General features: G+C 28.7%; 1 protein-coding gene across 1 annotated transcript in view; it reads right to left on the bottom strand.

Annotated features, from left to right (window-relative positions):
* Window positions 1-209: 209 nt before the first annotated feature.
* The window catches only part of Axud1 (AXIN1 up-regulated 1), a 38,613-nt gene continuing 24,131 nt past the window's right edge, over window positions 210-14,691 (bottom strand). Inside the window, exons 5-6 of the mRNA XM_075356397.1 lie at window positions 8,985-9,148; window positions 210-3,356 (exon numbers count right to left, since the gene is read on the bottom strand). Of these exons, the coding sequence (XP_075212512.1) occupies window positions 2,849-3,356; window positions 8,985-9,148 (672 nt within the window). The 3' untranslated portion in view covers window positions 210-2,848. The remainder of the gene's footprint in view (window positions 3,357-8,984; window positions 9,149-14,691) is intronic.

The following is a 14,691-nucleotide window of genomic DNA, read 5'->3' as shown; positions in this document are numbered from 1 at the left end:
AATCAGTAAATCATATTTGTTATTTAAACTAATAAATTCAAGAGTAGTATTAAATTTTTCATTATGTTAAATTTAACGATTTAAGGAATTTCAAAAATAAGACACAAAAACAAGAAATTCCAGCGGTTGATAGGTTATGCCTTAATTGTTACTATTCACCATAGACTACCATAATTATATAAATAAAATCTTTATTTATCATGCAAAATACATTTATTGACAAGTTATTCTTTATTTAGTTGAATTGATAATTAAATTTTAACTACCGCGAAATAATTTTACATAAATGAAATATTTACTTTTTTTTTAATAACAGCAATATACAATAAACGTAATAGAATTATTTTTAAATATGGAAATAAAAGTTTCTACATTAAAAAATAAAATGAATCAAATAATATTAAACTTCTTAAGATGTGATGTTTCTAAAAATAGCAATATATATTTTGTAATAAACAAATGACTGAAAAGAAGATTTATAGATAATTACAGTCTGTTAAATTATAATACTGAACTGGTGACATTCTCCATACAGCCAGTTTCTAATTATTACCCATATACCTTTTCCTGCCTAGATTAACATTTTTGACAGTTTTTTCCTTGGGTTTGCTGTATTATTCAACTACATTTTAAAAGCCAGCTCCTTTTATCAATTTTAGTAATTCTTTCAAATTAAACATTTGTTATAGCTATGAAAAAATAATTGTAACATCAGTATAAAAAGTATAATTGCTTGGCAATTTGGTTTAGGATATTTTACTTTTTTTATGAACCACTATTCATCATCAATCTGGGTTAATAAAATTTTTTTATGATGTTTTTTTTAAATTAAAATTCTAAGTCAATCGACATTTTACAAGCTTTCTGTGCAAAAAAGAAGATAACAAACCTTTTCAACTTTAGAATTCTTGTTCTTAGTAGGTCTAAAAGACATACAAACCTACAAATGATAAGCATTACACAAAGTATTTCTCATTTTAATAGAAAATATGCACTCACAGTTTATGTAAGATATTTTCTTTCCGAAACCACTTTTCTAATTATTTTTAAAAGTATTTAAACTGGAAGAGGAATTTTTGTTTACAAACTAATTATTTAGCAGAGATGTTGCAAAAAACTAACAAGGATTATGAATGTAAATAACTAAATTAATTTAGGAGGTTTTAAACTTAAAGACAGAGCAAGGAATTAATGTATTAAACAAAAAATAAATTATGGATAATACCATTTATTTAATTTTTATTTCTAAAATTGTCTTTAAAATTCGGCATTCTTTTTTTTTTAAAGATAATTAATTTATTATAATGTTCTTTTTTTATGTATTTAGCTAACACACCAATTTGTATTGCAATATACTATTATAATTATTTTTCATATTAATAATAATAAAGTTATATTATTAATAATTCATAACAATTCTCTCGTGCAACCTCCTGATCAGGCAGTGAAAAACCTTCCACTTTTTCTGTAAGATAAATTGATATACAAAAAAATTAGTTCCCAGAGCATACATTACCTGTCACTTTTAACACATGGTTTAGTGAATGATTTACAAAAGAAAAATTAAACAATATATGAAACACTGCTTACAAAAAAAACAACTTTTTTTTTAAGAATTAAAATGAAAGTTATTTATAACAAGATTCATTTTAATTTTAAAAGAATACCTAACAAAATATGGTAACAGTTAAAATTACTGTATTATTTTATATTAAAAACCATGGGGTATTTAATACCACAGCGTTAATTAAAATGTAACTAATACAATATTTTGTAAAATTATGTAAATGACAATCAAAAAAAATGTACAACATATATATAAATACAACAAGACCTATCAGTTATTCTTTACACTTATTAAAACTTATATTTCAACATATAGCTATACATGCAGTACAATATTGTATCATTTCAGAAGTTTGTAGCACGTTATTTGTGGAGTTAAGAAAAGATACCCTTAGAGAACAAATTTATTCTTTCCAGAATACATAACAATTTTTTAATATATAAATATCTGTTTTAAATAACAATTTTTTTTTTCAGTATTATGCAGCACAAAAAATGTAACTTCAAACACTCAACGCCTAGTTAAAAATTGGTCCACGCTGTCAGATAACCAAGATGGATATAAATAAAAAAAGAGGTTGGAGGAAAACTGGATTTTGGTCATGTTTATTTATTGTTGGATTGGTATATTAGTATACCATTATCTTAAAAGACAGACATCACCGATTTCAATATTTTTTTTTTTTTGCTAAAACATAACATGCTTTAACAAATGAATCAGAGTTCATGAATTTCTGACAAAGTTTACATCATTTTAATGATTAAATAAAGCCAATTAATGCTTATTTAACTGACTTAGTTCAATTTTAATATATTTTATTTATGCAGTATCATGACAATATATTCTACTCACTAAACTTTATAAATCATAAACTACTTCCTTAACTGTTCATTAAAAAACAATAAAATGTATTATTTTATAAATACGTACACTCCTACAAATTGACCATGCAAAATATAAAATACATTATTTATTTCACAAAAACAAAAGAAAATTAATCAATATTGATAAAAGTATAATAATAAACCTAACACAATTTTAAGGTATTATAACTAAAATTCCAGCAATCTAATATAAATCAGACCGATAAAAAAATAAATAATATTAACAAAATAATTTAATAATAAGTTTGACAGGAAAGTCATAAATAATTGCAACATTTCAAAAGAATTATAATATGGAAAAGTGATACTGAATTAACATTTAAAACCATATTAATATTCAATGATACTTCTGAAATTATACATATTGCAAATCAACAATATATCCCTGATTTACGTCTCAGGCAGTAACACTTTCAACCATTGTTTTTTTTATGATTTCACCAAAATTTTCAACTTCACACTCATCCGTACTAGTTTCATGTTTTCCTTCATGAGACTGTGATTCCCCTTCTGTTCCTAAAGTATCTTCACCTTCTAGTAAGGAAGATTCTGGGTAACGTCCTTGAAGAAGCTCAGAGAAAGATTCTAGTTTAGTTTCACTGGTAGGATAACGAGAGGTTTGATCCAATGGAGGAAAACTCATAGGAGAAGAAAATGTATCATACGAAGGCGCCTGGTGTTGAAATTCGAGCCCTGGAGGTACAAGATCTGGAGGATCTTGCTGTTCATATGCTACTGTTGGTGTGTAATGGTTTGAGTAACTATAACTAAATCCTCCACCGTTTGTGTTATCATAGTTACCATATCCACTGTACAAATCATCACGGTAATGAAAATTACTAAAATTTCCAGAGTGAACACATGAATCGACCTCTTGATTGGCTGTACCAGTGTTAACATCCAATCTGAAACAAACACAATACAAAATACTGATGTTTAAATCATATTTAAAGACTGATATTATGATATACAATTAAAACATAATCTACATAGTAATCTTAACTTTTTAAGAATAGGCCCAAACAACCTGTTAACTGTACAAACCTCTACATAGGAGCTTGACAAAATATCACTGCATCTGTTTGTGAATCACCTCTATTTTTTTTTTGTTCTAAAATTACAAAATATGTTAAAAATTCATAACATCTAGTAAATAATGTTTTCAAATATGTAATAAACAGAATTTAACCAGTATAAAATTGTACAGATAGATTCATTAGTTTCACATTTGGCAAAAATATCATGATACCAGTCTTCTATCACTCTATACTCTGTAATATCAGAAATATGATACTTGCTTAGGAACTATTCAAAATTGCACCAATAATTTCTTAACAACTTTAGTAAACATCTTTATCATGTTAGTAACATCTTTAATTTCAAAATATGTTTTCAAAATATGTAAACAGAATTTAACCAGTATAAAATTGTTTAAAAAAAGTATGCAGATAGATCCATCAGTTTCACATATTTGGCAAAAATATCATGAGACCAGTCTTCTATCCTTCTACTCTGTAATATCAGAAATATGATACATGCTTAGGAATTATTCAAAATTGCACCAATAACTTCTTACAAAGTAAGTAATTACTTGATTTATAAAAATACTAATTCTGAGTTGCAATCAAAGTAGTTGTTTGATGCTTAGGGTGTCAAGGTGTCAGGATTATTTCTGAGTTGCAGCAGCTTCAGTGATACGGTCCCTTAGTTCTAGAGTGTGAATGTGTGCAGAATATACCAAACTCTTCATTGATCCTCTAAGGTAATGGCATACGATCTGGAGTTGTGTAAGCCATATTACGGGTACTGCTCGACCATCCATTGGTTACCATATGTAATATTTAATATTCTGATACTGAATGTGTGAAGTTAACTGATGACCCATCACATATAAACGACATCCCTACTTTATATTAAGAGGAACATCTTACAAAAGTGCATGCAGATTTGTTTGTAAAAAATTCAGGTACTCTTCTCCATTGGGGATAAGAAAAACGGCCCAATTAAATTTCAGCAAGAATTTCACATCAAACATAAATGAAAATGTGTACTGGAAATGTATTGCGGTAGCTTCATTTTGGTTTTCCTCAGCCCAAATATGGATGTTATGAAAATTTGCAACTCCATTCCTGGTGAAGTAAAATTCATCTACAACTAGAATTTGTTTAAGGAAATTGCAGTGATTTTTGTCTAATTAACTGGCAGAATTCTTTCCGATTATTGTAATATTGTGGCAGTAAATCTTGCCTGGTGTAACAAGAAATGGGTACAGTTGTTGCTCTTGTAAAGTTTGCCATACAGATGTCTGAGAAATATTAAAACTATGAGACAGTCTTCTAGTGCTGGTTGTTGGAGACTTGTGAGCTGTATCATATACTTCTTCTAAACTCACATTTTTTATAAATCAATATTGACCAGTTTCTGTAAGTCTTGACATTAGCGTACCTGTTTCTCTGAGATGTCTTTCGACTGCTTCAAATGTCTTATGGTTTTAGATTCTGCTATTAGGATATTTCTCCCAGCATTCTCAAATCGCAGCTGTCACTATTACAATTTACTTTTCCAAAAATAAATCTTAAGTGTCTCCCATATTTATAACCGAATACATGATCTGTTACTAACAATTCGTAAGCTAGTAGACAAACAGAAAAATATTTTCAAAACTATTCAAATACTGTACAATAGACAATCAAATAATGTTACTGAGCAGTTTAATATAATCAGCTGTTACTCTGAAGTTTATTGTTGCTATTGCCAAATGAACAACATTTCTTCACAATTTATTGAAGTTACTTTTCAATTTAAATAAATCAAGTAACTGTATCTAAAAAGACAAATGATATATTTGCTCATTTCTTTACTATTCATTATAAAATTAAAAGTATTATGTAAATTTAAAAAATTATAACAATTAATATAATAAACAAAATTTTATTCCACTAAACAAATTATAATTATCCACTGCTTTTTTATATTGTTTTTCATTTAATAAAATTAAGATTTTTGAAGTATTAATTGCTTTTTATTGGGTTTATTCACATCAATTAACAGAGAATTAATTTTTTATAGATCAAGTAAAAAATATTGAACACTTTTGCCCATTTAACAGAGTTATTGTAGGTCAAACCTAAACAACTGTGTTTTTTTTCGACTTAAATTTTTTGGTATTTACAATAATCTTCTCATCATCTACAAAATACGGTTCTGGGACCGTTTTTTTCACAATCTTTCACGTGAAAAAATGTATAGGACCACCAAATTTGTGTCATAATTTATGCCCTGTGAAATTCAATGTGCTTGCATATTACTGTTGGACAGAAATGTGAATAAATCTTTTGCTAACTGTAACTCACGAAGTGTTTTTGTACCTATGTTTATTCAAATTTTTTTTTTATTTTTAGCTGTAGAATCATTTTCAGAGAGAATGCTGTGCAGTTCAGAACCACCAGTATATTAAATTAAGTTTGTATATGTACAGTTTTAAGATTTTTCAAGGGAATGAAAAAATATTATCTTACTATTATTTTACACTTTCCTAACTTAAATGGCAGAAAATACAAATAATATGCGTTCATTTTAATCACATTATTTTCATTACAATATGACTTCTTTTAATTAAAAAAATATGATTTACAAACAAGTTTAGCAATTTTTGAAAAAGTTAACTTTTGATATGTTTTAATTGTAGAAAAACTGTAAAAACATTTCTTTCAGGTGTTTTGCTATATAAGGTATTTTTAAATGCACTACCATAATGGAATGCAGCTTCTATATGTGTATTAATGATTTGTGAACAACATTAAAGGCAAACGAATGTTTTGCATTAAGGAATAATGATTATTTAGTTTAACTTAACAATTAATTTACTTATCTATACTCATATGGTTTGTACATTCCAGGTAGAATAATAATTCAAGTAATCTGTAAAATAGTAATTGGAGGTGCATAGCAATAAACTAAACTACTAACTTCACATAATAGTGAATCAATAAACCTAACCATGAAAATAATTGATCCAAATTAATAATGTTGAGTGAAAAAAATTTCTTTTCAAAACTTACTAAATATGGAATGAAGATTAGAGTATTAACACACTAAAATAATCTATTATATTTTCCCCTCCTAAAATTAATTTATATTATTCTACTTAGTAAATATAGAGTACAGCAGAACCGATTAAGCAGTATTGAGGAGTTATAGCATTTAATAATTATTAAATTTTGAAAATAATGTTCTCAAGATTGTAGCAATTAGCAGCAACAGGCTGTTGGGGACATCTCTAAACCTTTGTACAGCTCATTCACACGTACCACAGGGTATGGCGTTAACCTCTTCAATAATCCGCTCCCTAAACTCTAGTAGGGCATGAGGGTGATGATTAAATACCTTTTCCTTCAGTTATCACCAAAGAAAGAAAAAACAAATGCTCAAATTGGATAACAGCACAAGTTATTACACATCACTCCTGAGAGAAATCAGTCGTCCAGGAAAATTTTTCTCAAAACATTGAGTGTATTTTGGGCTGTAGCCCTCACCTGTTGGAATTATAAGTACCTCAAGCCCTCTCTTCAGCAATCTCTTCCATTCTGGGCTGCAGAGAATTTTGTAACATTGAGACATAATGTTCGGAATTCATAGTCACGTTACATCATCCTCCTCAAAGTATGGGCCTATCACGCCAAATTGTGATACAGCACATCGCACCGTTATTTTAGGGAAACGTGGTCTGTTGTCAATAATTCAGAAGTTATTTTCAGCTTGGTTGCGGAAATTTTGCTTATTCATAGCCCTGAAATGAAAATGTGCCTCTTCGCTACTCAAGAAAGCTAAGCTGCCTCGAGAGTGATTTGGTCACAGATTTTGATGGTTGGCACAGTCTGCTGTGCTCAATTCTTGAAACGTCTCATTATTTTGAAACAGTTGAAAATTCAAATTGAATTATTCTAAGGCAACAGCATGCCGTTAAGCAGAACATCTTCATGATTGCTCTCACCAGCTGCACATTTTTTGGCGTTCTGATGGATCTGCATCGGTCACATGTGCCTTTTCTTAGTATGCTATCCGTTTCCTCCAATTGCCTAACGCAGGACCGTTGTCTCCTGGCATAACGGCATTGTTGCGGAATATTGAACTACTGAAAAAAAGCTCTTTGCATTGCAATCACAGATCAATTGTTTCAAAAATCACGCCACAGCAAAGCCATAATGTGCCCAGTCCAAACCAGGGGCTTACCAACAGGATAGATGAACGACAACATGCACCTGCCTATCTCCACCACTGTCTGAGCATTAATCCCTCCTAACTGCTTAGTTGGTTCTGTCATATCTATGTAAAGGCTAGTTTTAGTTTTTAATAAATACTCTTACACATACTGCGTAAAAAGGAAAAAAAATATTAAAATTGTAATTGTAATTTAAGTGAAAAAATAAATAATAGATTTGATTATCTTTTATCAAATAAACATCCTAAAATTTTCACTACACTGATGGCCAATTTTTATTGATAATAATAATAATCATATATTTTATTTCAAATAACTTAACTTTTATGACTACAATTTTGTTATGTTTGATACTAGTGCTCAAATTTTATAATTTTCAAAACTTTTGTATCTCAGTGTAGCATCTTGTCACTTGAAAAGAAAATAAATTTAAACAGAAAATCGAGATTTAATAATTATTTAAAACTTAATATAAAAAGGAATGCCATTTAATTCTGTTTATTGAAATGTAGTTTCACTACATAAACACATACCTAACATTTTTTGGCAAAGGAGAAACCAAACCCTATGATAAATTGGTCATCCAAATCTTCCACCCAATCCCTTTTCTTAGCTTTGATCTCTTATAGAGGGTTGATATAGAATTGGCTCTACTGTCACTTTGACACTGAAGGAGTCACTAGTTGGATGAGAACAATTGGCTCAGCTGGGAGTTCTTGGTTTTCCTACTATAGACTGTAGAAAAAGCCTTATTAGTAAATGGAGAGCCTAGCTGCTAAGCCAAGCCTCCTACTGCTTTTACAGTATTTTGTGGTAACCACTATTTTGTAATGTCAAATAGGTTCAATTATTACCTGTAGAATAAATTAAATTATTAATTAGAGCAAATATGTAATTTTTTGCTCATCATCAAGCTGCAAAACTGGTCAGTTACCTCAAAATGCTAAAATGCAGTAGTTAAATTAGATTAAACTAACCAGTGATTGGATTACATTAAAGTCATAGGTTTTTGACTCGACCAAACATGCACTTTATCTATGAAGTGAAACTTTTTTCAACTTGCATAGAAAACAGGAGTCTAGCATACTTGCTGAATTACAGTTCACTAAGCTCCTCACCAGCTACTTTATCTAATTTATTATATAGACTTTTCCAAGGTCACACAATTAACTCATATTCATAGTCACAATCCATGGAAAAATTATTAGATTAAGGTAGACTATAATTTATCTAGGATAAAGCATTACTTTATTTCTAAACAGTAACTGCCAATATTCATTTTTTCAAATCTTAAATCCAAGTAAATTTTTACCTCCTAGCTGCCTCCTCTTCCTGGGATTGTTTCTTTTCTAGCTCTATACGCATTAAGGTATGAATGAAGTGGGTTCTTACTCTAACAGGATTGAACTCAATGCGACCACTAGAATTAGCACAACCATCACGTGAACAACCACATGGAAAATTCAATCTATCCACCTAAACAGATCAAAAACACTAATTTAACACCAAGACTATAACTTAAATAGATACTATAAATTAATAACTTTTTCACACATCATTTAAAGTTACAAAAAAGCAAGTAAATAGCTGCAACACAGCTATTATGCTATGTGGATTTTAGTAGCATAACTTTTAAATCAATCCTACTAGTTTTTGTTTTAGATTCTGATAAAAATGTTACTCATAAATCCCCATTAACTTATTTTCAACACTTTATCTCTGTATAGTACTGTGCTCTACAATATACTTATCAATCTTAACATAAGATAACTTACATGTAGCAACCAATTTTTACATAATTGCAATGATTTTTCTACTGTGAGATGAAGAGAGAAATTGCTGCTCTTTTAATTTTCCTTTTTTATAAACTGAACATACACAGAATCTTTCTTAATGCTTAAACTATTGATTGTGTTGTTATTTATTATTATACTTATGTAAAAGTTAATTTATTTTGCAACACTATAGTATATATGAAAACATTCATTTCATTATAGCACTTTTGCTAATAACAATATAAACAGTTTTCCATTCACAATACATAAAATTAATAAAGCAACTTTATAAATCCTTAAAACTGTAGTCAACCACGGCAAAAATACAGCATGAATTTGGAATGATGTCTTAATCTGAATTGACTTGAATTTAAAAAAAATCCCTTTCGGCATGCCGGAAGCCGGAGGTAGATTTCACCAGTGCTAAGGGGATAAAAAAAATTTCTACCTTAAAGTTAAGAAAAACTTCAAATTTACTCAATACGACAATAGTTGGACGTGAAAAAAGTTTCACTTGTTTACCATATGACAAGCCCCATCTTACAATTCCAGCCACATTTAGGTCATCTCTTGTCATAAGGGTTGGTCATATCAAACATTGTTTCAGACAAAAGTTTTAAGTAATGTTTAGAGGACTAACGACCACTTTAAACAGATTCGATACTGTGCCTATTAGGGAGGTATGATTTTTTTTGTCTTCGAAACCCCATTTTTTCCACCTCTAGGGCCAATGGTTGTTGGTATCAAAAAACTTTACTTACATAAGTTTTAGGCTCTTATTCAAAGAATAGTAGGAACTTTAAACAAATTCATTATTTTACTTAATAAGAAAGTTATAGTGATATTTTGTTTTTTGATTTTGCTTATTAATGAATTTGACTTGAGATTTTGAGTCGTTATATTTTATGTATCAATTTGGTGCGAAATTATGACAGTTATCATGCCTACAAGAAAGTGAAATATATATATAAATGTGTACATAAACTTTTGAACTGACTGTTTTGGGGGATGTGAAATGCGAAGATGTGTCAAAATTTTCTAGAAGTTGAATTATGGTACCCATTACAACAATAGGTAGCTTTCTTATGAAATCTATCTCTAATTATCATTGTTACTAATCTTAATGCACACTTAACAAATACACCATTGTAAGAGTGCACATTATAACTTCAGAAATTGAACTAAGTACCTCATCCATCATACTGGACATGCATACACTAAAGATAAAAGCAACAGTTACAATTTTTAGATGTTACTTTGTAGAAAAATAAAAAGTAAGTTTTAAATACGGATAAGATGAATAGCTAATATGAAACTTACAAACACATAAAATCTGGTGGTAAAGTATTTAACAGGAAAATATTAATAAAATAAATTATTTGATTACACATTAAAGGAGTTACTCCACCTCTTTTAAGACAAAAAGTCATTAATTACAGTGCTAATGTTTATTTCATCAAAGAACATGTGGAACTTCCAAAGATCGTTTAGCAAAAAGTTCTAGTATTCTGAAAATAAGTGATTTAATAATTTTAAGATATTTCATCACACTGTTCAACAAATAACTATATTTTTTCATCCTGTATTTATATTCACCAACATACCTGTATGCATTGTTTATTATATTGTGGTTAATCAATTGTTACTCTTTTACAATCATGATTAATTATAATTTGTGGGTTTTCTGTAAACAGCTGTTAAAAACTTTATTTATATTTTTAATAACTTTACAAGATTAAATATTAAATTATATTAGTTTTGCAGAAGTATAGTCATTTTTTAATAAAAGAATTTAATTTTTCCACTATAATTAAGCATTCACTTTTAATGAAAATTAAAAAAAAATAAATTATGAATATATTGACACAAAAATTAGGAAAAAAATAGTTTTTTCCAAAAACTATTTTTTTTATAAAACAAACTCTACCATAAATTATTAAATAGGGGAACCCATTGCTAATCCTTATGCATGATAAAAATCTGTATATTAAATTAAAAATAATTCTGTATTCAAATATCTCAAAGAGAATTTATTATGTATGCTATTTATAAAGTCAGTATTTTATCTATTTTGTGACATGTATTATTTATTATTAATACGTTAAGAATATCACCTACGTGACACAAACCAGTACTGTACATTTTCTTTGTATATCTGGGCGTCCCATCTATCCAACAAGGTATTTAGTGCAATCTAGAAGTTGTAATTTATTATAAATTTTCTGCTGAATTTCTTTTTATGTAACTGGTAATGTCAAACAAAACCATTACTGTAGTGTCACTAATTGTTTTCAAACTTCTACAATCTTAAATCCATTTTCTATGTTACATTTACTTTTGATTTGAAAATTTGAATATTTTTTTTCAATAAAATAAGAACATTCATTCTTAAATGTTTCAATTAGCTAATGGGAAAGTGTTTCTTATATTTGTTAGTTAAGACTCATAATGTTCTGGTGTACCAGGTGTTGTATGTAAATGGATAAAATTTAATATTTAAATAAATAATATATAATTATTTTATTTTATTTATTTCATATTATATTTATTTAGTTTATTTTAATCTATATTTGGCCATAACATTTAAGTAGTTAGTTTTAGTAGTTTAAGCTTTTAACAAATTTTTTATCTGTGAACGCATTACAATTATATGAGTATCATCATTCCATTATAAAGTTTTATCCTTAAAAATATTTATTACAAATTTACATCTACAAACTGAATTACCTATTGATGAATTTTAATTTTTACCTTACTTTGCATTTTATATCAACACAACCTTCTGTTGCCAAATTAACTGAACCTGGATGTCTTAACAGCAGACCCACCAACTTTTTTTTTACACATCCATTCGATTTATCCTTTCTCAATCCACATAAGTTTCAATATTTTTTCAGTGGCTCTCAAATTCCCCAGTCCTAACTCCTAAACTCCTAATGATGATTGGGATAGCCTGATTTGTAGTCCTTGGTATTGATTAAATAGCAAGTATATGACTACAGGAATAAATAAAATAACATTATAATAACCTAAATAACTCTAAAACACACTAATTATTTTAAAAAGAAATAAGTTGGTAGGTTATAAGTAAAAAAAAAAAAAATAATAAGAGAACAATAGAAAATAAAATAAATGGTTACATTTGCACATTCATAATCCATGATATGAAATTTAATGTGAGCAATGAAACTTTATATCATTAAAATCAGAAAAAATTCAATAATCATCATCCTTATGTGCGATTCCATGGAGAATCATTTTTCTGTGTAATAAAAAGAGAGGGAAAGGTTGATTGAAATTTTTTCAAAAGGTTCTCCTTATATTCATCAAGCAAACTTTAAAAAGTTGTGCTTATGAATAATGCTTTTTCAAGGACTATCAAATGAAATACAATAACAAAATAATGCTTACTTTCTAATATTAAGCAGTGATACAGATAATTTATAGCTTGTAAATATTTTGTTTCATCCAGCTTATGTAACATCAGTAAAGGCAGAGAAAAAAGACAAGTTACATTTTTTTGAAAATGTTTGTGAACAAAAAATTGATTTAAAGACTACTGGGCGTCTGTGGTTCTCACTGCTGCTGAGCTAATTAATCATACTAAAAATCGTATTGTTCTCCTTTTTTTCACAATAAAATACTCCATTTACAAATAGCAAATGCAATATTATCATACATTTGTGTCAACGTAATCATAATGGTGAGGGTGGAAATATGCATTTTCTGTAAGAAAACTAAAATGATTAAAAATAAATATAGTAATGTTTTCAAAATTTTATAATTAAATTTTATTAATTTTTGCTTTTCTGGCGTTATAAATCTAGCGTAGCTACGCTACAAGAAGGAAAGTATGGTAATCAGTCAAAAAATGGGATTTTTGCTTTTCTCAATGTTTCATGACCCAGAGTCCCCTTCGCCACAAAAAAAGTGGGGGTTAAATTAATGAGTACATATGTAAATGCGTGTATTAGAGTGTTTGAAGCTTAGTAACTCTTTACTCAATAAACCGATTTTTATGAAATTTGGTACAGTAACTCATGTATATGGGACAATTTGTTGATAAAAGTTTGGAGTTGGAAGATTCTTTGGGGGTCCATTCTCTCATAATTTTGCACACATAACTCCACTTAATAGCTCAGTACATGCATACATACTTATATTACCATTTATAAAGAAATTTTGTCCTCCCCCAAATTCTCTTCTCCCAATATCGAAAACCCTTAAATTTTTATTTATTATATATTTTTTTAACAAAATTTTTTTATGCATTCCTAGACACAACCAATTCACCAACTCCCCCACAAAAGAAATTTTAGGTAACTTTTTTTTGGTTGAAGATTTTTCAGTGGAATTTTTTTTTGTTTCTTCCTTTTAACAAAGTAAAGGTAGACAAATCAAAAGTTTTCTTGTGAGGTGATTTTGGGGGTGGGGAGTAGATAAAAATAAGAAAATATAGATTTTTGAATTTTTTTCATGTATCATTATTTTTTCACAAAATAATAATAACTAATGCCAGAAAATTACAGAGTGGTGCAGAGAATTAGGGAAATTTTAAATAATTAGAAAAAATAAAGTAAATTTGCTAATCTTTATTTGATGTTAAATATATGTTCTACAAGAATGGACATTTCAATAAACATTACTTTTTAAAAATTACTTAAATGCTGTCCATTTTCACATACACATTCAGTAAGTTGATTCTGACAATTTTGCACGGTGCCCATAAAGTGTTCTCTGGGATGTTGGCAATTTCCTGTTCAATCTGTTTTGAGATGGGCAAGATGTCTTGATGTAGTCTGGTACACAACACTCTTAACAAATTTTCATGAAAAGAAGTCACAGACTAAAAGGTTTGGAGACCGGAGCGACCAAGCGATGTTAGCAGCCCTTGAAATTATGCGATTCCCAAACAAATGTCTCATTGCTGCCATAGACTTTCGGACAGTGTGTGAAGTGGCTCTGTCCTGTTGAAACCAGATTTGGTGAAGGTAAAGATTTGAGCCTAAGAGAAAAAAATGTCACTAGCAAGTAGACATAACATTGAGATGTACATGACAGCAGAGCCCCCTACATCTTCAAAGAAGTAAGGACCTATCACCCCATGAAACTGCACACCATACAGTAAGTTTAGCACTGTGTAACGGTGCTGGTGAAGCTGAGGAGGGTTTTTCTGCACCCAATAATTTTGTTATTGGGTGTTCTGCTTATTCATGAATCCACTTAAGTGAAAATGGGCTTTAC

Source organism: Lycorma delicatula, chromosome 2 (assembly GCF_047948215.1).
Source record: "Lycorma delicatula isolate Av1 chromosome 2, ASM4794821v1, whole genome shotgun sequence".
NCBI lineage: Eukaryota > Metazoa > Arthropoda > Insecta > Hemiptera > Fulgoridae > Lycorma > Lycorma delicatula.
The sequence above is the reverse complement of the archived record's forward strand: the minus strand, read 5'-3'. Positions and strand labels throughout refer to the sequence as shown.